The 26,970-nt window shown below is 46.4% G+C and overlaps 1 protein-coding gene across 1 annotated transcript in view; it reads left to right on the top strand.

Moving 5' to 3' along the window:
• Positions 1-26,970, top strand: part of FMNL2 (formin like 2) — a 136,577-nt gene that overhangs the window by 20,684 nt on the left and 88,923 nt on the right. Inside the window, exons 4-5 of the mRNA XM_085646226.1 lie at positions 1,672-1,748; positions 5,169-5,262. Coding sequence (XP_085502352.1) covers positions 1,672-1,748; positions 5,169-5,262 — 171 coding nt within the window. The remainder of the gene's footprint in view (positions 1-1,671; positions 1,749-5,168; positions 5,263-26,970) is intronic.

The raw sequence follows: 26,970 nt of genomic DNA, 5'->3' as shown, positions 1-26,970 counted from the left end.
TTGTTCTTTGTGTGCTAAGGTTATTTCATCTACACAACAGCCTAGGTTTACTTTCTTTATTGAATTCATAAAGTTCCTTTATCCAAAGCGTTTTTTCGATGCTTTTCCTTGATCAGGCATACGCTTCAGTTTAATGTATTTTGTATTTACGGTTTGTGGACAGTCTTTGCCCATGACTGCCCCTCACCTGGTCTGCCACCATTATTGATGGACAGCACACTTTATGTAGATTCCTAGATGTATTAGTCAAAGTCTCCTGTAACAAACGCAACAGTTTTGGCACATCTCCACGAGCTGTGGAGTGAGTTCTTAAGTAATATATTCTGCCTCTACAAGGTACAGGTAAACAATGGCCTGCTGTACCTGAAATGATGTAATCCTAGTTTCAGGCTGTTAGCTTGGCGCTTTCATAGCATGTCTGGCCTATGCCGCTGCTATAGGAGGACGCGTCAGATTCACAATACTCCACATCCAGTGCTTTATATTTAAGGTTCCCAGTTTTCCGTTTTTATTGATTTTCACAGATAAATACAATCAGATAACAATGTGTTTTCCTGTCTGTATTTATTTTTAAAAGCGGAAAAACACTGCAAATTGTGCGTTTTGTGGGCAACTCTCCATGCTGGTTTTCGTGATTTCCAGGACAACAGCTGAGAAGATAGACAGCAGGGGAAGTTAAAAACAGGTTGAGATTTCCCTGAATGCAGTTGTGTGTTAACATTGTATTATAATGCTGATATTTACCTGCAGGTGTAGTGTTTTGCTATATTTGACTGCTCAATTTGCTAAAATGCGACAGGCAGCAAAGTATGGGTGCATGTTGATCAGTTAAATAAATGTGGACATATGCCATTTTACAACTCCTTTATTAAAACATCACAAAATAAATATGGATAAATACCAATAAGATGGCTAAAAAAGAAATACGGGTAAATACAGATGGAGATGTTAAAAAAATTAAATTAAAAAAACAAAACCGGTAGCCCTATCTATTTGGAATGAATTCACAGCCAATACTGTTCTAATTGTTAGGAGCCAAAACATGGAATTCAGCAGTGCCCTTGCCACCCTTCTGTTCATTTATCTTGCCGAAATCTTTATAGAAATCAAGTCACTACTCCTTCACAGTGATGATGACAAATGTATACCGATCCATTTTCCCTGACTTTGAAAAGCCTGAAACGTGAGCGTGATGGTACCCTGTCGCAAGACATCTGAGCTGCATTTGGATGATGTAGGCATGCATGGTATCACTCGGCTATTATGTATCTGAAAATATATCTTTGCCCAATAATGGGCAGGTGTGGGGGAAAGCTACTAGGGGAGCACCATGCAGATCAGGGAAGAAGGCAGTCCTTGGGAAGGGCTATCGTTACAGGGCAAGTAATCATTACAAGTCATAATTTTCCCACCACAAAAAGAAAGTAACTATAATTACATAAACAGTGAGTCATTTTATATTTTTGCTCCAAAAGCCCATTCAACATAGGTACAGCAGACCGACTAGCCAATTCAATCAAAGGGTATCCGGAAATGAAATAAAGCGTGTACGATTAGGGCTACAGTCATTTTATTATACTGTATGCGTTCTTTAAGAATCGGTCTTGTTCAGTTTGTTTTTATGAAAGATTCATAACTATATATTACGTTTTCTTGTCTTTTTTTTTTTAGTATGGCTTCAATATGGTCATGTCTCATCTTCATGCTGTCAATGAAATTGCACTAAGTTTAAACAACAAAAACCCCAGGTAAGTATTTTTTTTCTACAAACCTGAGAATAAATGAAGGTCGTTGTAGTCTGAAATCTTAACAACAAGTTGAATATTTTCCATCAACAAAAATTAGTATACGTTTCTTGTGTATTTATGCTATTAATAAAGCGGTTGACTAGTACATTTTTATTGTAGGGTGATTTTACAGTGATCATGTTGTTTCAGATGGCGATCATCTACGATTTACAGTGTGCAACCAATTGTGCCTTGATGTTGCCCGTCTTAAAGAGAAATCAAAACATTTGTGATGAGACTTTTTTTCTGGCCTGTGATGTTTTATCCTGGGTCATTTACTGTGTCACTAGCACAACTAGTCCACACGAATAGCACGAAACATAATAAACCTGTTTTAAAATCACTATCTTACACAGGATATTCTAAAGTGGCTGTGGACTCACAAAGGACTCCTAGATTAAAGAGGGCATAGAAATATTGCTAGATTAGTTGCAGCAGTTTGCAGATCGTTTCTTAGGTCATCATTTCTTCCTTTTATGGTGCTCAACAAAAGTGATAGAAGCTCAAGGGATCTAACCCAAATGCCATCATAACTGTTAGATATGAAATATAGTCTGTTTTAAGGAGTAACCTTATGCCTTCCCTGTACTGAGGGACTCAGTCTACACTGCTTTGGCAAAAATCAAAGTAACCAGAGTGTATATGTTGTTTTTCTTTGTATGTGGGTGAGCTGTTGTAGTTAGATGTTTTTTTTTTTTTTTTTTTTGCTCTGTGGTTGTGCTGGTTTGCGCATGAGCACTGTGGAAAGCACAGAGCTGTACTGCAGCCCTTAGGGTAAGGTCGCAGTAACTTATAAGGAGTGGTTTCAAACATTCCCATCACAAATTTTGATGTAAACGTGAATTTCCATCTCTGTCTCATTCACGGACCAGTTTAGAAATGTTAAAAGGTATTTGCAAAGAAAGAGGCCTATAGGGCACCACTCGCACAGCTGACCTCTGAGTCGAGGTAGGTGGGGGGAATATCTGCTGGCCACAATATGGATATCTTCTGAACATGACCACACAGCTGAAGACTCCACAAATAATGTCTGAATTGGTTTGGAAAAATATTGGGCCGATGGTCAAATATTATGCAGCGTATATAATCAACTCTTATATGGTGGCCCCACACTTGTATTGCATCTGGGGCTGTATCATGAACTCAACCTCTCTCTGTGCACAAACACAGACTGTAACTGTGCCCGGTTTTCAGGAAATCCTGCTATGTACCACGCACGTACCAACTTGGTAACTCCACAAGTTAATGTATGAGGGTCAGACATCGCAGCTTGGAAAAACAGAGCGGCAACCAACATCCGTGCTTGCGCTAACTCACGGAATTACTAAGCTAGTGCATGCACTGTAGAATGTGCCGCACCTTCAAAAATAGGTACACAGTCTCAGCACAGGTTCTTAGATTGGTCCTTGTTGTGAACGAATGATTTGAAACTGGTGCCAAGGTCTGCCAATCCATCCTCAGTGAGAGATGCAGTGTCTGACACATGCTGGGTAAGTTGGAGTCAGCTGGGCACCTTCTCGCAAATTCGCTGGGAGTGCTCAATTATTCAATAATACAGGAAGGAGTTCGCTAGCCGGATTAATAGATGTAGATTTACTGTTAATTCCAAGTCCATATTGTAACAAAATCACTTGTCGTGATCTACTCATTTGAGTGCTAGCAGAACGAATGTAGCTTGTTATTTAAGTCCCAATACAGTCTGCTTCCTCTGTGCTAGATCTACAGTCTGGCCCTTCTTGCATTTTGGGTGGTATTTTTAATTGTGCTCTTTCTTACTGCTCCAAACCTCAGTTATTTAGATATGAGAAGGCGAGTGAATGTACATCGGGAGTGTCCCCGGCTGTATTAGAAGAGATGAAATGAGTGAATGACAAATTATAAGATTGACTAAGCGCACTGCTACACAACCATCTTTAGGTTGTCTCCTAGAATGTGGTTGTGTTGTAAGCTTTTTCCCCTTTGTTTACATTTCTTTGGTCTCCTTTGTCATCGCCTCTCTTTGTTCTCTCTTTAACTTAATTCATTATATGATTTTCCTTTTTTCAACTTTGCTATTACCGCAACTCCTTTTCTCATGTCTTCCATGTAAATTGTACTACTAAGTTAATGATATTGGACAGTCACATTCGCGTGTGATTCAAACCAACCTTCACTACTAAGAAACCAGAAATACAGTCCCTCTGTCAGCCTTGGTTGCTGTCTTTAATTATTTTTAAAATGACTTGTTTCGAAGCTTTCTTGTGTGTGTTTGTGTGTAGCATTTAAAGACGAAAATTCATAAACATATTAATTGAAAAAGATGAGAAGAAATAGTCACCTGAATTTTGAGTACTGTGGCTGTTGTGAAGTAAGACATCTGTGGCACTACAATCCTCCTTCCTAAATAGTTTTTTTTTTCATTCCTGGCTATGTATTTTTAATCTGTGTCTCTGTACACATAGACATGTAAGGTTAAGGTGAGCGTGTTGCTAGCCAAGGATAATATAAAAAGTATTTGGTCCCAGTTTGCAGAGAATTGTACCCACATAAGTTCAACAAAGATGTGCAACGAAAGCACAAAATCCGAACTCTGCTTTTCAGAGTCTGTATTGGTGGAATTCAGGCAGTGTGATGGAATTGCTGCCTGTGCATATTTATGGCTGGGGAGAGTTGTGTGCCCATTTCAGGTGAGCATCCTCAAATTCTGAGTTTCCTGATTGGTCACATGGCAGTTTACCAAGTTGGAAACACCTACCAAATGTACTATTGTGAGAGGCAGGATAGTGCGTGTTTTTATCATGAAAATGGGGAGTGAACACTTTCATGTTTAATAGGAACATATAGGAAGTGTTTTCTGTATGGGGCAAAATGTTTCCCCCATGAAGAAATCAAATTATAGGATAATGCTAATGTGAAAAACACTTAAACATGCAGATTGTTCCACTTATTTAGACAACAAAAACCTGCATATGTAAATGTTACACATTGCATTAGTCCAGGAATCATATGGCTGTCATACCTTTCCTGGAATACACCTGGGATTCTTTGTCTACCCCTAAAATCTGGAAATTGTCCTCACACATGGGAATGAACCAAGGGGAAGAGATTTTCAACTTTTATGCTCTTATGTTTCTGAATTGAGTCCATAGCTAAAAAAAAATCAATGAGTTCATGCTCTGGTGAGGCTAACAAAATATAGGTACATGTATGTACCTGCATGTCCCCCACACACATTGTTGAATATGCACGCTTGTCTGCAGAAGAATGAATGTGGCTGTTCAGGAAATGCTCGATGGAAGCCTCAATGACCGCCCTCCCTGTCGTCATCCATCTTGGAGCGCAGATGGCGTAGCACGCATCACATGGCAGACATTGATTCTGGTGTTTTTTCTTTCTCCACAGAACAAAAGCCCTGGTTCTGGAGCTCCTGGCGGCTGTGTGTCTTGTCAGAGGAGGGCACGAAATCATTCTATCTGCGTTCGATAACTTTAAGGAGGTAGGATACCTATGTGCCTGAGTTCATGCCTTGCGGTCTCATTGATGCAGGCGGCGGGAGGCATGAAGGGACATTCTTGGGATATAACCATGACATGTTTCTTTCCAGAATGAAGGGTTGTGTTATAAAATGTTCTCAAAGGGAGACATTGAAACAAGATGAGGCTTTAGGATCTGTTTGAATAGGTAATCTTTCTGAGTCACTGTTTGTGGCAAGTTTTATTTGCAAGCAGAACAGAATGCTATGTGCCTGTGTATCATTTTGTTTGTCCGCTTGTGAAAGTCTGTGCACAATCATAATACCATAGGGTGTCCTTAATCCCCGATCGTAGACCGTGCATTGATAGCAGGGGACATCGGGTAGCGGAAGCTGTTACTGAATTTTAAGGAGTAGTTTATACGTTTGAGTGAATAAATGATTTTGGTTATGGGCAGAATTGATCATGGAAAATAAGCTGGTTCGCAACAGTTTTGAAAGGTCTGTCGGAATTGTTTGAGCTGTGTGATCTTGTGCTTTTGTTCTCTAACAGTTGAAGATACTGTTTGAGGCTCCAAGGAGGTGTAGGTGAACAGAGGGTGGGAACCCCTGGTTTGTGGTTTCACCTGACTGACAACAAGGCACATTGCTCTACAGTGTTTAGCTGCGATTGAGAGCAAGAGCATTTGGCAGATTTGGTGTTGCATTTATGGAGAGAGTGTTACTACTTTCGGTTTACCATTTTTGGTTAGTGGGTTCAACCAGCCTGTAGCATTCTTGTTCAAAAAGTTGTAATTATGGTTAGCTCACGCCAGCATACTACCGTGGATCTAAATTATTCTGGCTGATTTGTTTGTTTTCCTTTTTTTTTTTACCCAGGGCTAATCTTAGAAGAACAGGCTAATAATAAGGGTCTTGTGTGTGGTGGATACTGTTCTTGCTTGTGTTATATCAACATTTGGGGAGAAATGTGACAAAAGGCAGATTCCAGGTAATGGAGCACTATTGCATTGAGGTTGATGAGACACTGGGCGGGACTTTTATTGAACGTGGGGGTTCGGCCAGTAGAGTTAGTTTCAGTGATCTACAAAAAGGGACAGCAGAAATTGTATGACCATTAAACTGATTGTATTCCATCAAATGAGGGAAAACATTTAAAAATGCAGCCAGTTAAGCGGAATTAAGCAACTGAAATTAAGCTGAGGTTGCCATGGAGAGGAAGGCGTGGCAAAGTGTGGCTAAGGAGGTTTCAGGATGACTTGGTCAAGATTGGAGGAACCGTTATGAATGAGGGGTGAGATTTAATAAGAGTAATTCAAATTGTAGAGGAATGCAGTTGATTCAAATGAGGAATTATAAGCAATGAGAAGTTAAATAATCTTGGTTTCGGGCCATGGAGCATATGTATACAATGGACTAGCATGATAAGTAGATGTACATTCTGGTGATATGCATTAGACAGATTCTTGTTTATTTGCCTACTTCCATTGACATGGAACCTTGCATGTTGCCTACTTTCTGTTTTAAGTTTGTTTCACGTGTGGCGGCAGTGTGTGAGTGGAAGCTCGACAAAAAGAAAGGGTTTCGTTTACTTGGGTTGTGATGGAATGTAGAGGGCTGTATGGTAGTATTTTAGGTTAGAATGGGGAATGTTAGATAATAAGTGATGAATGAACACCGGCTGTGACCCCGGGGTCAAGGACGGTAAGAGTCTGGACACAAGCGGAGGCGAGTCTCACAGCTGGTGTTAATGAGTTGACTTTTCCTGTGATGCTGTTAAGCAGCTGCTGGGTTGCCTTCAATCATTTTATGAAAACCATATGGTTTAGTGTTCTTTTAATGATGGTAAATGGAATTCCCTGGCACGGAGCCCAATCCCTCTAGCAAACTTCCCCCACTAAACATGCCCACTTAAAGTGAAGAAGTCAGCCACCTTGATAATGACTGAGAACCACACAGAAACTGGATGCTATAGATCCCTACCCCTGATGGATGCAGACTAAAACATCTATACTAAGACTGTGGCGTGTAGAGTTAAGAACACGTAGGACACATTGAGCCACCAGGATCCTTGCAAAATCCTGCCGGGGAGGGCTATCCAGCAAAACGTGCAGCCCCCCCCCCCCCACCCACCCCGTCGCTGGTGCACCTCACATGGTTGCCTCACTCCGTGTAGTAATGCCGCCCAGCCAGCGTTACTACCTTTTATGTTACACAACAGCAAAGATCATTTGTACAGCGCTCTTTAACCCTCTTCTGGGGCCTCTTGCTGCTAGTTAGGTGGTACCTCTAAGCTAAAAGCATTAAAGATTAGAAATGAAAGTTTTTATCTTTTTCCTGCATGTGAAATAAAGGTGATTACTAAGTTTGGGTTTGTTGATTGGCCAAGATCCAACCTTTAATGTATTTCACTGGTACGCCATCTTCGAGAGTGGCCGTCAACGACATACTATCCAGTTACGTAGAGACAGCCAGTAAGGCGGTGCGGCCTGGGACCACCCCTGGCCTGGATTTGCCATAATTATTAAAACCTTGGCTGCCTTTTTGCTAAATGGACGCACGGAGCGAAGGGCACCCGATCTGGGGCTTGAGATACTCAATTTTGTTATATGCTGCTGTTGATATGTTACTACACACCTTTCACCGTGTTGTTGTTTACCACTCTATATTGGATGTCGGCGTTCAGAGTCGTGGACAGGTTGAATCCTGGGACAACCCTAGCACTGAAGAACAAGTTACTAACCTTCGGTAACGATGTATCTGTAAGAAACATTAGTTAGTTAGATTCCTCACCTTAGAATATCCCCAGGCGTCAGACTGGATCCGGAAGATTTTTCGTCAGCAATACCCCTTGCGCGTCGCTAGGCGTCGTCTGCGGCTCCGCGTCCGTCGTCGGCGTCGTGCGCCGGGATGACGTCGTCGGAGTACTTAGACGCCGCCCTCGCGCGCTGACGTCAGTTCTTGTACATAGCCTTCCGCGCCAGGAACGCAGAGCCATGCAAAGACCGACACTGGTGCCAAAAATAAAATCTAGGGGCCTGAAAGGACAACCTTAACCCTAGATGTCAGTTCGCAGAACGGGGAGGATGGGTGGGTCGGTGAGGAATCTAACTAACTAATGTTTCTTACAGATACATCGTTACCGAAGGTTAGTAACTTGTTCATCTGAAAGAAACACGTTAGTTAGATTCCTCACCTTAGAATAGATACCCAAGCAATACCATCCCCGGTGGTGGGTCTGCGAACCAAGATCACACCAGAAAGTCCTGGAGGACAGAACGGCCAAAGAAGCCATCCCTCCGGACTTGGCTGTCAAGGCAATTATGCCTGGCAAACGTGTGTAGCGAAGCCCACGTCGCCGCCTGACAGATGTCCTGCAAAGGGACTCCCCGTCCCAAGGCAGTAGTAGCCGCCGTGGCCCGAGTAGAATGGGCGCGCAGCCCAACAGGAGGGTCCTTTTTAGCCAAGGAATAGCAGATTTTTATACACAAAACGACCCACCGAGAGATGGTTCGTTTGTGCACAGCTTTCCCCTTCTTAGCGCCCACGTACCCAACAAAAAGCTGGTCGTCCACCCGGAACTGTTTTGTGCGGTCCAGATAAAAGGAGAGCGCACGTTTTGGGTCCAGACGGTGGAGCCTCTCTTCCTCTTTGGAAGGATGCGGAGGCGGAAAGAAGGTGGGCAAGGTGACAGACTGCCCAAGGTGAAATGGAGTCACCACTTTAGGAAGAAAGGAGGGACGAGGCCGAAGGACAACCTTGTCCGGATGAACAGATAGAAAAGGAGGCTTTGAAGATAAAGCCTGGAGCTCACTCACCCGTCTAGCCGAGGTGATGGCTACCAGAAAAGCAGTCTTTAGAGTTAGAAGACGAAGAGGGCAATTGTGAAGAGGCTCGAAGGGAGCGCACATCAGGAATGTCAAAACCAGATTCAAGTCCCACTGAGGCATTACAAAAGGGACAGGAGGGAACGTGTGTGTAATGCCTTTGAGAAAGCGTGACACTACAGGGGACTTGAAAAGAGAAGGCTGATCAGGAAGCCGCAAGAAGGCGGAGAGGGCAGCAAGATAACCTTTCAGGGTGCCCAGGGCAGAGCCCTGCCGGGCCAGAGAAAGAAGGAAGAGGAGAACCTCAGAAAGAGGGGCGGAAAGGGGATCCACAGCCTTTGCTGTGCACCATGCCACAAATTTGTTCCACCGGCAGGCGTATACCGACTTTGTGGAGGGACGCCTGGCTGCCAGAATGATATCACAGACTTCAGGAGGCAAGTCAAATGGCATCAACTGCCGCCGCTCAATCTCCACGCATGGAGGTGGAGGCTGGACAGGTTCGGGTGGAGGACCGTCCCCTGCTGCTGCGACAGAAGATCCTCCCGAAGGGGCAGACGTATCGGGGGATCGGTCAACAGACTGAGTAGCTCGGGATACCAGTATCTTCGTGCCCAATCCGGAGCCACCAAGATGACTTGGGCCCGGTCGCGCCTGATCTTCTTCAGCACTCTGGGCAGAAGTGGTATAGGCGGAAAGGCGTACAACAGACCGCAACTCCACTCGTGACGAAAAGCGTCGCCGAGCGAGTGCCGCCTTGGAAATTCCAACGCGCAGAACTGCTGACATTGCGCGTTCTCTTCGGTGGCGAATAGATCTAACCAAGGCTCTCCCCACTGCTGAAAGAGGCCTTGCACCACTTCGGAGTTCAGACGCCATTCGTGATCCATCATGCACCGGCGGCTGAGTTCGTCTGCTCTGGCGTTCAGAGAGCCCGCCAGATGTTGAACCACCAGGGTGACGCCCTGGTGTTCCAGCCATGTCCAGAGGCGCAGAGCCTCCTGACAAAGGGTCCACGACCCCACCCCGCCCTGTTTGTTGCAGTACCACATGGCGGTGGTGTTGTCCGTGAACACCTGCACGACACTTCCCCTGACAGAGGGAAGGAAGGCTTTCAGTGCAAGCCGGATCGCTCTCAACTCCAACAGGTTGATGTGGAGACGAGACTCCGCCGGAGACCAGAGGCCTCTGATCTCCGCCTCTCCCATATGGCCACCCCATCCCAGGAGGGACGCATCCGTCACTACGACATGCTCCGGTTGGGGAAGGGAGAGGCTCTTGCCCTTGACCCACTCGCGGTCCGTGAGCCACCACTGCAACTGCTGTGCAGTACCCTCCGAGATCAAGACATGGTCGGACAGGTTGCCGTGATGCTGGGCCCACTGAAACTTCAGGTCCCACTGCAGAGCCCGCATGCGCCGCCTGGCGTGATGCACTAGTAGGATGCAGGAGGCCATCAGCCCCAGAAGCCGCAACACTAGCCTGACCGAAACCCGGGATAGAGGCCGAAAGATGGGAATCAGGGCCTGTATATCCCGGACCCGCTGTTCCGGAGGATGGACCCGGAACTGCGCCGAATCGAGAACCGCTCCGATGAAGAGGAGCTTCTGAGAGGGACTCAAGTGTGACTTCGGCACGTTGATGGAAAACCCCAGCAAATGCAGGAGATCCGCCGTAGTCTGGAGGTGGGAGACGACTGCCTGGGGCGAGCCCGCCTTCAACAACCAGTCGTCGAGATAGGGGAAGACTGGGACCCCTGATCTGCGCAGATGAGCTGCGACCACCGCCATCACTTTCGTGAACACCCGAGGGGCACTGGTGAGGCCGAAGGGGAGCACGGTAAACTGAAAGTGCTCTTGGCCCACCGTGAACCGCAGGTAACGCCGGTGGGCCGGCAGGACGGGGATATGGAAATATGCGTCCTGCAAGTCCAACGCTACCATCCAGTCTCCAGGGTCTAGGGCAGCTAAAACCTGAGCCAACGTTGGCATCTTGAACCTTTCCTTTCGGAGGAAGGCATTGACGTTCCGGAGGTCCAAGATAGGGCGCAGGCCCCCCTTGCCCTTCTTGGGAACCAGAAAGTAGTGGGAATAACAACCACGACCTACTTCTGGACTCGGAACGCGCTCGACGGCCCCCTTGGCCAAAAGAGCCGAAACTTCCTCGCGGAGAAGATCCAAATGATCCCCCGAGATACGGTGGTGCTGTGGTGGCATGGCTGGAGGGGTCGTCTCGAAGGGGAGGGAGTAGCCCCTTCGGACGATTTGCAGCACCCACCTGTCCGATGTTATGGACCGCCAGTGAAGCAGGTGATGGCGAACTCTGCCGCCCACTGGCGTGGTATGGGCCTGAAAGCTCGGACTAGGAAGGCTTTGAGGCGGATGCTGCCGGGGTGGATGTGGGCTGACCACGTCGTCCTCCATTTCCGCCACGGCGGAAGCCACGTCCGCGACCGCGCGCAGGTTGGTTCTGCGGCTGGTGGCTTTGCGGACGTGAGGAGGCGCCCCTTCCTTGGCCACGAAAGGGGCGAAAAGCGGAGGTGTGCGCCCGCGGAGCCGAGAGGCCCAAGGACTTGGCCGTAGCCCGGGAGTCCTTAAAACGGTTCAGCGCACTGTCCGCCTTCTCACCAAACAGGCGAGTGCCATCAAAGGGCATGTCCATGAGGGTGTTCTGGACATCCCCGGAAAATGACGTGGACCGCATCCAGGCGTGGCGGCGGAGCGCCACCGTGGTGGAAATCGCCCGACCTAGCGAGTCCGTGGTGTCAAGCCCACATCTTATGGCGTGCCGTGCCGCATCCCTCCCATCGGCCAAAGCCTGGGTAAGACGCGTCCGGACCTCCTCCGGACACAGGGGCAGCACGTCCTCCACCGTATCCCACAGGGAATGGGAATAACGGTCCAAGAGACAGGCGGTATTTAAGGACCGCAGGCCCAAACTAAGGGACGAGAACAGTTTCTTGCCAAACTGCTCGAGTCTCTTGGAATCCCGGTCCGGCGGAGCGGTCGGGAAGGAGGACTGGGAAGTAGAGGCCTGGATAACCAGACTCTCGGGGGTGGGGTGTTGGGACAGGAAACTGGGGTCGCCCGGAGCAGGGCGGTGGCGCCTGGCAACGTTCCTATCCACAGGAGGAACTGTGGAGGGCTTGGACCAGGTGCCCTGCAGAACGTCAGTGAGGGCCTCGTTGAACGGCAGCAGAGGCTCAGTGGAGCTTGCTGAGGTTTGAAGCACCTCAGTGAGGATGTTGGTCCTCACAGCCACGGCAGGCAACTCGAGCCCAAGGGCCTCAGCCGCCTTGCGCAGCACCACAGAAAATGCTGCACCCTCCTCCGAAGCCACGGTCGGAGGAGAAGTGAATCCAGCGTCTGGCGAGGTGTCCAGTCCGCTGGCCTCCCCCAGTTCATCTGCCCAGTCCTGAGAAAGCTGTGACTGAACAGCCAGAGGGTCCTCGAACCCCTCCCAGTCGCCCCCTTCTTCCGATTCCTGATAAACAGGAGGAATGATCGGAACCGGACTGTAGAGATGGTAGGTCTCAAGCGGCGTCTGATGCGGCGTCGGCGGACGCCGTGCCGGCGTCGGGTCCGGATGAGGGCTAAACCGGGGCGTCGGCGTCACAGGCGTCGGCGTCGGTGGCGCCGGTGACGGCGTCGGTGGTTCAGGCGTCGGCGCCGGTGGAGGAGTGACAAGGTCAACCGGCGTCGACTGGGGCCCAGGCAAGGGCCCCGCGGGGACCTGCGGCGTCGAGACCGGAGTCGTCGACGGCGCCGGGGCCGGAGCCGCCGGCACGCGAGGTCGCCCAGTCGAGTCCGCGGGGCCCGAAGGCGCGCCAGCGGGCGTCGACGGCGGGGCCAGGCTCCTCATGGCCGAGAGGAAGGCACTGATCTCCGCCGGCGCCGCGTCAGCCCCAGGGACCGGAAGGTATGGGGGCGGACGCGGCACCTGCGGCTCCGCCGGAGCCGCGGGGGTGGAACCACTTGGACCCTCGGCCGAGTCGCGCGACCGGCGAGGGGAGTCCGAAGAGCGATGTCGCCGCTTCGACTTCTTAGAGTGTTTAGACTTACCCGACGACTTGGAGCCCGACGAGCGATGGTGGCGTCGGCTAGGGCTCCGCGAGCGATCCTTGGACCTCCTCCTGGACCGGGATCGCGCACGACGCGGAGCCGAGTGGCGAAGCTCCAGAAGCTTGCGGGACCGCTCCCGCCTAGCCTTCGAAGTCAGGGCCTGACAGTCGTTGCACGACTCCGCGTCGTGGTCGAGGCCTAAGCAGTAGAGGCACCGGCGGTGGTGATCGGTCACCGACATCAGTCGATGACAATCTTCACAAGCCTTGAACCCAGGCATCCTACCGGCACCAGATGTCGACAGACAAGGATCAAAAATGATCAAAAAGATTTAGTCAAAAAAGACTAAAAGGGGTAGCTCTCCCGGATCTGCGCTTACTGGCGCGGAAAAAAGAAGAACTGACGTCAGCGCGCGAGGGCGGCGTCTAAGTACTCCGACGACGTCATCCCGGCGCACGACGCCGACGACGGACGCGGAGCCGCAGACGACGCCTAGCGACGCGCAAGGGGTATTGCTGACGAAAAATCTTCCGGATCCAGTCTGACGCCTGGGGATATTCTAAGGTGAGGAATCTAACTAACGTGTTTCTTTCAGATGGCCTTGACACTAACAGACACCCTGGCTGCTTATGATGACATCAAGAAGAAAACATTCACAGATCTTAAGCGTGAAAAGCCTGGTCTTTATCACAAAATGTACATGGATTCTGATTTAAGTGCAGTATATGCAGCTTTTTTATGTTGTATCACCAGCAGTTGTATAGCGCACTTCTTCTGTTTCTGCAGCCTCAAAGCACTCTCGGGATTCCAAGGGCCCCGTCTGCATGTCGGTGGCTTTTCCCTTTAACTGAAGCATTTGTATAGCGCGATGTCATTGTACCTGGCGAGTCACAAGCACTGATAGACATTTCTAACCATAGGCAGCCACATACACACTAAAGCACAACTATGCACAACAGCAGTGTTTCTGGCTACTTAATGGTGTTGCAAGCTATCTCGGTGCCTGTACGAGGGCATCTAGTGCCTTTGTAACTGGTACAAGCTTTTTAAAGGCCTATAATACAATCTGTTTTTAATGACAAAATGGTACTGTAACAAACTTGGAGGAGGTGAGGATTTTTTTAAATGAATGTTTTTACTGATAGAAAATTGATAAATAGTAGCTCGTGTTTGACACCATGAAGTGGAAATTGCCCAGAAAGTAGCAACAGAAAAATATCCACTTTAACTGTTAATTATAGTCTAATTCTTTTTGTAAAAACCAAACCACTTCCGGTCCATCACTTGGAAAGTACCACACAATCCGGATATATTGAGAGCAGCATTTAAAGGGCCGTGCAGCGCGTGCACTCGTTTGCACGTCAGCTGTAATTCATTGGACTCAACATGGCTGCGTTGTTTACATTCCAGCATAAGCCACCTGACTGACGGGCTGAGGGAGATCTGCAGTATCACGGTGCACGCGAGGCTGCATAGCCCGCCAGAGATTAGCAGCGCGCGACAGCTGCGCCCGATCTGCCCCTGCACCAGGGTCCGAAGGGAGGAATGCAAACAAACCAGTCAGCACAAGTGCCAGCAACTAAAAATACCACCAGACTCGTGCTGGCGCCCTGAGCCGACACCAGGTGCCCACTCGGATATACGAGAGCCCCCCGACCCTCTTGCATTGTGCTTTCAAAGATGGAGGTTTGGATGCGCAGAACCAGGTTATAAGAAGCGCGGCATGGCCATGCCTGAGGATTACACACTTCTTGCTTATTTGCGTGCCCTGGACGAGCTGCTATCTGGAATATAGCAAATTGCAAATAAATAAAAGGATTGCAAATGTTATGTGCTCTGCAGGAGGTTCAGAGCCCAGTGGTCGAGCCTATCTGCCATTTTCTGGTGCACATTACCCTGGTGGTGGTAATGTTCCCTGACTACAGACGAGGTGATGCACAGGAGCTGTACTAATTGTAGTGTGGTTAAAGATCTTTCTGGTTTTTAGTTGGTATGGTGCCACTTGGCTTGAAAGCATGAATGGATGGGCGGTTGTTTCTCCTAGCCCAGCAGTGAGTTACTAGTGTGGCAGAAAAGTGCTGCGGCCTTACAGTCGCGAGCAGAGCGTAACCAACCTGCAGTGCTTGTTCTGTCCTCCCTCTACCCAGGAAGTGTCATCAGTCCATCCATCCTTTGGAAAGTGGTGGATCAGGGCAAGGAAGTGAATAAGGTCACAGCCAAGGTCGGCATCTGCTCCTGGCCTGGCCTTCAGTAGCCCTGCCTCTGCCCTCCCGCTCGGGGGTCATGAAGGCAACGATAAGAAAAGAAAGTAAATGGGTCTCCAAGTGCTGGTTCTGGTGGCTCAGTGGAATAAGGAACCCTGTGCAGAAATGTATATATTGACTGCATATCCACAGGTTCAGATTATAGCTGGTCCACTCAGGCTTTCATTCTTCCAAGGTCAATAAAAACCATTGAGTTGGGTAACCATAAACACGCATTGGATGTTAGTGCCCACAGTCTCCTGGGGGGTAATGCACGCTCTACAAATACAGCTGCGAAGCGAGATCCCTGTTTAAGGTCTGTAGCGCTCACTCCTTTCTCCACACCTAGCCATGATGAAGGAAGCCGGAAGCCATTGTGGTACAGAAACTGAAAACTGTGATATCAGTGCGATGGTGAGGATGGTGCAGTGTCCAAGGGTGCATGGCCTCACTCCACCCACCCCGGGCGTTTAGGTGGCTCCACAACATTAGTTTGAGTTCAAAATGCAGTAGATAGTTGTTGGTCATGTCCGGAATTGGCGAGACAATTTTTGTTCACTAAAAATCAAAGTGCAGGTAGGAGGCCCCAGGAGCTGGGGGGGCACGGCGATGAGTGCGTCAGTCAACCTGCCTCGAATTGTTTGAGTTGCCCAGTGCTGATGCTCCTGGTTTCTTCTGGTCACTATTAAATCATAGCCTTACCTTTGCACACCCTCACGCCGGCCCCAATAATCCATCTTTGGCCCAGTTTATTTAGTGACATTTTAAATAAATAAATAAAACTGGGAACAAGGCGCTATTCTGCTTCTAGGCAAGTGGAGCCTGCCAGAAGCCGACGGCCTAAACAAGCAGCAGCTGCCCCCGGATAAACACTGCGAGCTGGGCCCCTCTCTGCTGTGTGCAGAACTTGGTTCTTAATATTACATATAATTCTAATTTTGCGCCTGGCTCCTCCTCCTCCACTGGTATCCTTGTTTGCTGTGCTTGTATGAAACTCCTTATTTGCAACATCGAGATGTTTGTAAACTGAAAAATACTTTGTAATTTAAATGTAATGTTATTTTTGTGGATGCCCTCGTTGCGGATATAAAAGTTAAGCGTTAAAACAATTATTTCTTTAGAATCTTCTGGTGGAAAAGTGAGAGTGCTGCATTTAGGATATGAAAAGCACATATAAAGTGGTAACCCACCATTTACTTTGTAGAGCGTCTTGGCTCTGAGTAATAGATGTTTGTTACCCAACTTAACTGTACTCGCTTTATCAACCTCGGCAGGATGAAAGGCTGAGTAGACCTCTCCAGATTCAGACCTGTGACCATGAGGTCAGTCACTGATTCTTGCAGAGGATGCATCATTTCACTGAGCCACCACACTCTGCTAGTAGCAAATTGAGCCCAGAGGCAAATAAAACTGCACGGCTATGTTTGCAGCTACTCACTATGGTTTACGATTGCCCACCTTTATGGCATTTAGATGTGCACATAGCAGCATTTAGGAGTGCAAATCAGATTTGCACTCCTACATGAGTTTACTCATGTAAAGTAACGTCAGTACGATGTAATGATGTGAGTGAGTAAATCTGCTCACGGTTGCAGGTTGTGGGCATAGCAAGAGTCGGGCCACCTGCAAATGGAGGTGTACTCCTACTTGGACGTTTGTGGGCGTGCACAAACGTTTTTGCTGCAGAGAACAATTTCGAAATTTATTTCATCAAGTGCATCCGTTTTCAGAGTGGAAAAGGGTTATAACACGTCCAAATTACAGATAATTGGTAAATGTTTACATTTATAAGGACCCTCGAAAACGATCCCCACCATATAAGAGGACTGTAACATTTACAGCAGTGCTTATTTGCAGAAGCATAAGTGCCAGGGCACCATTTTTTCAAGAAGCCTGCCGCTGCCAAATGTTGGGGGTGCTGAATTCAAAGGCTGTCCAGTCCTGGCTCCCCTTTTATCCATCACCACACACTGCGGGCAGGCAGACATTTTGAAAGTCGGGATAGGAAAAGTCTTTTCAGCATGTGTCCTTAGACGCCTCCTATGTAATTCAAGGACCCTTACTGAAGTACAGGAACAGCTGTCTGGGTGGCGAAAGGCTGCATCAGTACCAGTGTTCCTGCAGACACATCTTCCACAAAGCTGCAGAAGGTTAGAGTAGATGCTGGTATCGGGGCGCGTTTACACACACACTTGTACAAGTTTATATTGCAGAAATGTTCCCTTTCTTATCCCTATTTCTACACATGGTGGGTTGTGCAGTGCAGCTCATCCACAATAGTGCCGACCCCTAAATGAATCGGTCAGCAGCCGGGTCTATGATCAGCCATTTAAATACCAGACTGAATATCTTTTGGTTCTTGGTAGGTCTGGCTTGACAACTCAGCTGTCGCCAGAAATTATGTGATCAACACTACCAGGAGAGAGACTTTGGCTCCTCCCTCCCACAAGTGGGTAGCTGTGTTTACAATATTTGATTGGGCAGAAATTATTTGTTCTTCTGAAATAGTGCTTGTATTGTAGGAATGATTTGACAAAAGTGCTTTGAAACACCCAGTAGGAGTATGAAGCACATTAAATTAAACTAAACTAAATTAAAGGTTAGGCTATGAGCAGCATTTTGTAATTAAACGACCCTCCTTGTATCTTTGAAAAGATATTTAAAAGAAGCACAACTCGAATGAAGCGACCTCCATTAATCACAAACCCGCTGCTAGTCCTTGACTCAGCGCTGAGTGCAAAATGTTAATAGTTGTATTATGACAAGTCGTTTTGGCTTCAGCTTGTGATGCTCTCCAGTAGCAATGAGATTAGCGGAGCAGACTGCGGCGACTGCCAATCCCTCTGTTTAATAATACCTGGCAGGGCGGCTAACGTTGGATTACCCTTTAATGAATACGTTAATGATGACCGTGTTCTGAGGCCCTCCCTAAATAAAATGTCCTCCAGTGTGTAGAAACTCATTACTCGCGTGGCCTTCGATTGGAAGCTGTGTGGCGGCGAGCTGCTTGCTGCGCACACCAATAAAGAGAGCTAAAGGGCTGAAAGGCAGGGAAGTGGTTAGGCTGATGAGACTTCCAGTGATGAGCAGAGCCTGCCACAGGAGTATTCAGCAGGTCATTTTCCTCCATTTGGGAATGACCGCTTGGCAGAAGACTCCAGGAATTCTTTGTGAGCCTCCCCATCTTAAATTCAAGTTGAAGAAGATTTCTATTGGAAAGACTTCTTGGCAGATAGGTTTTTGGCATTAAGTACCAATTCACTAGGTTTGCCCCAGATAAACCCTACAGCCCCTCGTTTTCTCCTACACCCCCTCTTCCTCTGCCATCTCGCCCTAAGGTAAATCTTAAAAGCTTCATAATTTCTAGTTATTCACAGTAAATTCAAGGAATCCTCTGAGGAACAAGTTCTAATAGCCACAGAAGAGGACAATACTGCATAGCTAAACTGCAATGCTAGTTAATGGACCTCCTCACCGTCATGGGGTTAAGAGAAGGGCACATAACGAGTAGGAAGGATTATTAATAGTAGTCATTGCCAAGCAGCATATGAACACAAGGCCTTCGTGTCCTCCGTAACATGGCCACCATAGCTGCCAGAGGGCACGCTTGCCCATTACCGTTCCCGCTTCATGTTGCTGTTCCAAATTTTAAGACCGATCAGAAAGGTTAGAATGTAGATAAACTAATGAATGCCGACATTCCAAGCTTTCTACTAGGCTGAGGCAATCTCCGAATTCCCTTGATGATGATATAGAATATGATTATTGTTAATTATGTTTCCTAAGAAACATTGCAAAGAATCATCAGTCATTTTTGAAGACCCAAAGAAGCAACTAAAGTTTGTGTACAACTAAAAACATGTAGACATGTCAATGCCCAACTCTTTCTATTGCTTTCCATTGCAGGTAGCCACTTTTTCTCTAAATGTTTTATATCCGTGTCACATGAATAAGTTTTATGAACACAAAATAGTGAGAAAGATATTGAAATATAATTGAAGCACAATTCAGTGTCCTCATATTTTAGATGGGATATAATTTGTTTTTTAAACATAGGAATTAAATAATGCAAGGTTAAACATTGAGAACTGTTTCAACATTCGGTATATCATGTGTTAAATACAAAAAGAAACAGTCATCCATATTCAGAATGCAAGAGCAAACTATCTTTGGAGTACATTTGCCCAGCCTACTTTCTGTCTGATGCATTTACTGCAGTTAGAACACAACAATATTTTGAACTTGAAGGCACAAAAACTTGCACTTTAAATAGAAAGTAGTGAATATCACTGCATTTCTGCCATTTTTAGGGCTTGAAAAATCATTTGTTACTAGAATTAGTTTTTTTTTTAAAGAGCTTGGAACCCGCCCATTACTTAGCATTGGTTGGCTTCATCATCATCTCTTGTTTGCTAGCTCCTCATTGGTCAGCATGTGCCGGTTCCACTTTCTCTTCTTGTGTTTGCTCCTAGCATGGACTAAGTACAAATCAATTTCTGTATTTGTTTGCTTCTGCTGTGTGTGCTCAGATTGAGGTAACTTTTTTTCTTGATGTTTTCTCTGTCGTCGTTGCTTCCTTAGTTGTTGCTTGTTCCTCCTTCACTGTTGCTTGTTGGTATTTGTTGTGTGTGCCTATGTTGTTCCTCCTCTCCCCATTAGCCCATTGTTGTTTGTCCGTCACCCCTTCTTGTCGTTGTTTGCCCCTTGTCACTCCTCCATAGCTGCCTGGCTCCTCACCCCATTTTTGTTTTCCTCGTGCCCCTTCTGAAAAAGTGCTACGATGTGGCTAGCGCTAGCTGCAACATAGTGCTTTTTTTCCTAACGTTTAATCCTGCTGAATTGCAGCCTTGTTGCTGTACCAAAATGGCTAAAGATACATTGGCAAATCCAATAGATATTGCAGAGGCGAGACCTATTGGCTCTGCACGTGTTTGTGTTTCTTGATTGCCTTACACTCTTGTGCACAGCCCTTCACCCTTAACCAGAGTTTTTCAGTGTACCTTGAGCCTCTTTTTAAGCCCTGCATGAATGGTGCATTAAGTCAATCCGAGGGCTTTAGGTGAGGAGGCTCAGACTGTTGGGTGCGAATCAGGGGTTGTTGAGACCTGTTCCTGATGATGTAAGACCTCAAAAGCATCCCCTTGTGTTTCTCCGCATTGCCATTATATAATTAACCAATATCAAAGAGAGGGCGGCACTCCCAGGTAGCGAATATTAGAAAGCGAAATCAGAGGGCTTGAGACTGATGCATGTGGTAGCACTTGACAGAAAGTAGCTTTAGGGTGAGGGCGTGTATAACGCATCTCTCGACTCTAAGCTTTTCCAATGAGTAGCTCGTGAGCTACTGCTAGCTCTCAACCTACCTGTGAGTAGCTCTCCTGTGTGCAGCCGAGCTTACTAAATTAGATGCTTTAAGTTGATTGAATTAATAATATGTATTCCAAAATTGAGAGCGTGTATTTGAGATGAAAATATGTGTATTTTCCAAACTCATTTGCTAATGTCTCGAGAAAAATGTCTGTTTTCAAAACCTAATGAAAGCTGGTATTTGAGTGATGAATAATGTAATCTGGTCTGGGTCTGGTGTGGATACTAATACAAAGCTAATAATAATGGGAGCTTGGGATAATTTCCTGTGAAATTAAGTAGCTCTTTTTTACAGAAAAAGTTGGAGACCCCTGCTTTAATCTTTGCATCCAGTGTGTGTGTGCAGGGTTCGGATTTGGGTTTAGAAAATAATAACTTTAGTAATGTGAACGCGGAATGGTAGGATACTTTTGGTACAAACATATGAGCTCTGTTCAAATCAAGACTCAATGAATTTAATGAGCACGTTTTCCTATTATCCCTCAGTTTCATGCTGGCAGTTGGGGCATCAGCCAACATTCGATGCAAACTCAAGCCTACTGGCTTTGTCAGTTCTTGTTTGTCAAGTAAGCGGAGTTCACGCTTGGTAAAAAAAAATCCGGTGAAGGGAGAGCACCATCTGTGGAGGACTCCTGAGTAGAAAATGGTGCCTTTTTCAGAGTATGGCTCCCACACGCACCATCTGTGGAGGACTCCTGAGTTGAAAATGGTGCCTTTTTCAGAGCATGTCTTCCACAAATCTCTAGGTGAGAGTTGAACAGCTGCTACTGCTGGTGATAGTCCAGAAAAGGGTATCTAGAATAGCTGACTGGGCGTCTTCCCTCGCGCATTAGGAGCTTGATATTGACCGTCATGCCGAGTGGAGCCGATTGATGGAGCCGCAGTGTCTCTTACTTTCTATTTCGGTCTAGTAACCATTCTGCCCAATGGTGCAAATTCCTGGAGCTGCAGCTGTGCTTAAAGTGCTAGGGGGTTTAACACCCGACCGTAGGAACAGGTCAAGAAAATATCCGATCCTATAAACAGCTGAGAAATTTATCTCAAACAGTAGTGGAAGCATCTTTGTCTATGGCTGTGGGGATACCTTTACATTCCTAAATCTCGAGTCAGTTGAGTACAGTTTGTGAAAAGAATCGAGCTCAGACATACGGAGATCCTATGTCGTATTTAGTATTTCTTTTAGTTTCATTGAGTATGATGCAAGGACTGTTGTGGCTGATGTTAACATTCAGTGGGTCACATGACACATAGCTGTGATTCATAGCCTTAGAAATAAAATGTTAATTCTGAACTGTTCCTGGAATTGGCATTGGGGCGCTAGTCTTTGTTTTCGGTATTGTATCCTGTGAACCCCAGGTGACAGCAGTGCTGATATGTTGGGTATTTGCATTTGTACACCACACAGTCCTAGTGCTTTTGTTTGTCTGGAATGAGTTGTTAAATGGTTTCAGACTGCCATTGCAGGCAGCAGTCCAAGTGGCTCTTGATGATGTGTTATGGGATGTGTTCTGGTGCATCGCATGGGTTGTGGTTTCTCTTCGTTGGGCGATGGATATCTGAATCGGTGTGTTACTGTTTGCCAAGTCTTCCAGGCTGTCTCGAAGTATTTTGTTCCTCAGCTGAAATCGGTTTGCAATGGTTTCTTCTTTATATTTAGCAAAATATCAGATGGATCTGGGCTTGTTCTTTCTCCTGGAGATCGCATCCACAATTTAAATGTTCACAAACATTTTGGTTCTAAATACGCAATCTACTCTGAAACATTCATCCAGGATTGTGTTTTTTGTTGCTGTCAGATCGATGTCCATGAAAATGTGAGTCAGGCTAAGGGTTGTTGAGTTGAGATAATTGCCAGGGCCATCTTCCTATTAAAATAATGTACTTTTCTGCCTTCGTGGTTCCTATCGAAGCGTTAGCCATCGCATCCGCCTGCAAGCGGGCTTCTTCCGTTCTATGCACGCAGGGCAGCGTAAAGACATAGGAGAAGCACTCCGAAGAGGCGCGGATGGAGAATACCTGGTTAATGTTTCTGAGCTGATGCTGATGAGAGTACAGAAATTTCTTTCCACCTGCTAGTGCCACTTTGTGTAGAAGACACATGGGTAAATAAAGCCTGTCACCCAGTTGGGCACAGGGAAAGCGGTTGTTCCTCTTCAAGGCTCTAAACCACATCTAAACTGCTATTGAGTTATGAGATAGCGGACAGACCAGCTGCCCCCACCCACTGATGGAATGGAGGGGGGGGACACATCTAACTCAGATTTCCTACTCTGTGGGGGCCATTAGTAGAACCAGTTGATGCTAACGCCATCATTTAGTAATGAAAAGCCGAAAAACTGCAGTTAGGAACCATACTCGGCAGATTCTTAATTAACTTCGATATATTTGGATCTAATATTTGTTACTGTTTTGAATTCTTGAAAGTACGTAAGCACGTTTTGGGAAAGCTCATGTTTTATCATCTAAAATACATGAGGAAAACATCTTAGGCCAGATGTACGACGCTTGCATTTTGCGCCTTGCAAATTGCGTCGCTAAATGCAATGTACCACAGACACTGTTAGCGATTCCCAATGGGGTCGCAAATGTGCGCGTCGCATGCCTCATCAATATTCATGAGGCAGGCGCAATTTGCGACCCCATTGGGAATGGCCAGCACTCCCAGGGATGGTGGCCTGCTGGGGTCAGCAGACCACCATGTCTGGGACTGCTTTTTACATAAAGCAGTTATTTTTTTTTAAATGCAGCCCATAGGATGCATTTAAAAAAGAAAAATGAAACTTTTCAGTTTGATTTTTTAAGGGCACTTAAAACATATTTTCCCACCCATTCACATGGAGCAAAGGGGTCTTCTGGGGACCCCTTCCTGTTTGTGAATGGTTTACCACCTACCTGAAGTAGGTGGTAAACTGCTAGTGTTTTGCGACCGCAAATGCGGTTGCAAAACAATGGTACGTACCATTTGGACTCGCTGTTAGGAAGTCAGGCCTAGAACCTCAGCAGTTTCTTGCCTCCTTAAGCAGAAGGCTGCATCGTAAGCATACAGTAGTACTTTCCAGTGTCCAACCACACATTGTACCGTAGGGCAGGGGTAATGCTTCCTTACTATACAAACCTACTTGAGAATCTTATAGTTTTAAATTGTCCTCGTTAGTTCTATTTGTTTGCAGGTGTAAAGAGTATCAATGCTCTATTCAGAAATCAGAATCGATCACCTGAATGGCTTCCTGAGCGCTTTGGATACAGTTTGGTCCATTGATCTGTGTACACATTTGCCAATAGTAATTCAGCCCTCATTGATTTCATATCAGATTTGCTTTGTGGTCCTTGGCCTGTGATGAATGAGTAAAGGGTCGTGTGCTCTCCCACTGGGGTATTTCACGGCATGTAGTGCTTACGCGTAGGTTATCAATATTTTATTCATTGGAAGGTCTCTCGCAAACATTTACCAACAGAGAGCGGCAGAAAGTACGCTGATCTTCGGTGAAGGGTGGTTTTTTAAAGTGCTCTAAGTGGCTGAGCGTTCACTTCCAGGGCAACTCTTTGTGGAGTATAATGGTCCCTTGACATGAGGAATGGGTCTGGCTGAAACGCTCTTCAGTGGTCAGGCTCCCGCACACTGCCCGCCTGTTCCCCAGGCCCTCCCAAACCGTGCCGTTCCAGCCATTGCCAGCCGAGGTCAGATTAAATAGTGTTTCCCCTCAGCTGAGTGCCTGAAAATAAAAAGATTTCTGAAGCAAATGTAAATGGCATACATTCGGTAAATGACCCATATGGAAACTGGAAATTATTTGTGAATTATTCTCTCAGTTTCAGGCTTTGGAAAGCACTGCAGATTTATTTAAAGCAACATTGAGAGTGCGCCGTATCTAATCAGTGGGGAAGTATATTCCAGTGTAGTATGGACGAAAGGGAATTTTAGTGATAAATCTTACTGCACATAATTTCTACTGCCTTCTACATTCAGGTAAAGCAGGTGTTCTGAGCCGGGGCCTGTATTGTCACTTCACGGTCCCTCCAGAGGTGTGTGCATGCTTCATATGCCATTCATGGAACAACGGACCATTAATATTGCGGTGTTGGTGGTGCCTGGAATATTGCTGCTACTTCAGACAAGCATCTGCGGATGCCCATGTTCACCTTCGTGGGGATCGGGCCTAGCAGTTTGGGCTGAGCTGCCCCTTTTGAACCAGGGCAAAGAACGATTTGCATGTGGTTGGACGGTGCTTGTAAAGGAGGAGACGAACTAAAACAGTGGACCTGGTTCTGGCTTTGCCGCACTAGAGTATGTGGGAGCGTTCGAAGGCTTGAAGGGATCTTAGAGCGCTTAGCACATGCAAACACTGCACATCTTCAGTTATGCATACAACATTTACTCAAATAAAAGTATTGGAATCCACAGTGACAATCCTATTCGTACGTTCTGTACTATTTTGTGCTCCTGTCTCTCTGATTCTTGGGTAATATGCAAGTTACTAGCTTGAAGCTAGGTGCTCTGTTATGTGACCTATCCAGGGTGGGCTATATTCACATCTCATCCGATCTCTTCATTATCTAATTTCACTATTTACAACGGTTACAAGGGGTTAGTCTCCGTAAGGTAATCCATCCTCTGCCTCCCGCCCTAGGGTAATTGTTTGAAGTAGTGTCTTATCTGTTGGGCCTTTTGGCTTTCTGAGATGTTCAGCCATAGGTAACACAAGGCCTTCGAAGGATGACATCTCTGTCAGAAACCCTACTGGGCTGATGAGTGCAAGGTCACCTTTGACAGGTTAGTACATTGCACATAGTCCAGCACCAGGGAGAAGGATTTCAGTCCTAAACTTCTCATATTATGTTTGTTATTTGCAACATGTACATGTACTCTGAATAATATCCAAGCCTACTGTTGGATCCTACATTGTCCTGTTGCCCTGTGAGCTCAGTCCTTCTGTTACCTATTTCTCAAAACTAAGAAGACCGTTCCTGCAAGAGACCCATTGCTTATGGCACTGAGCTTCAAAGTAGGGCCGACATCCTATCAGCCGTGTGTTTTAGTAGCTGTACCTCCTTCACGTCCAGGCAGTCCTCCATCTCCGTACAGGCCATGGCTCTTTCATCTCAAGCCTGCCGAGAATTAAGATGGCAGCGCCATGTCCCTTCCCTTCGGGTAATTCCACCGGATACCCTGCATGACCATCATGTTATATTCTGCAAAAACACAGACGATTGGCACCCCATGGCCAGAAATTGTCAAGGACCTCGTGTCATTGAGCACCTAAAGAAATTCCAAAAGCATGAGTGCGAAGACGATAACAGCTCGGGCAAATATAACTTGTGAGGTGCATTACGCATGTTAATGCCATTCTTTAGAGCCTGCATATGTGTGCTTATGGTTTCGGCGGGACCGCTTTCGGTAGCATCATGCGGTAGTATGAAGAAACATTAGTGGAGAATAACCCCTTTAGTGGAAACCTAAACCCCTCCTAAAGCCACCTCCTGCACATGTGATGCATTATTATTATAATTTTTTTTACAGGAGACTTTCAAAGGAGCAGAAACACATCTTAAAGCAAAGTTAATATTACCTGTAATTGAACGTTTGAGAAGCAACATACTTTTTTCCTATGGCACCTGCGTCTCCAAATGGAAAAATACTTATATAATTTTCTTTAATCTAAAATTGAAGTTTAACCCCAAGCCTCCTCCTACACCTGATTCCAATAAAAGTTAAATTGCATTTTCACCAAATTTGAAGAGTTTCCTATATAAATGATGATTCAGCAGGGTAGACTTTAGCTTAGAATGTTCACAGCATAACCACACATAGCTCAGGAACAGTGGTGCGACCTTGTGTCTTTCCTTCTTCCCAGTGCAAAGCATTCTATGGGTTTAGAGAGTCTCCCCAAGCCTGATACTTGCTCTTGCTGTGTTTGGTTCAGCCTCTCACTGTGTATTTGAAAGATACAGTGCTGTCGGTGCACAGCTCTTACAGCTGTATATAACTCTGGTTATAATTCTTTTGATGGGGCCTTGTTCAAAGAACAAGGACGGGGAATAACATAATAAACAATGCACTAAGTGCAAGTTAATGAATGGAAATTAATACAAGAGTGTCGAGAGTGATCGCTCATCCCTTTTATAACTAAAAACATTTCAATGGATATAGCAACTATTCATGTTGGTAGTAACAGGCTGACAGACAGAACCGTGGAAAGGAGTAACGGAGAAGGAGGTGTGAGCTTAAGAGAAGGA

Source organism: Triturus cristatus, chromosome 3_1 (genome assembly GCF_964204655.1).
Source record: "Triturus cristatus chromosome 3_1, aTriCri1.1, whole genome shotgun sequence".
Taxonomy (NCBI): domain Eukaryota; kingdom Metazoa; phylum Chordata; class Amphibia; order Caudata; family Salamandridae; genus Triturus; species Triturus cristatus.
Note: the sequence above shows the minus strand (reverse complement) of the source record. Positions and strands in the feature narration are given on the sequence as shown.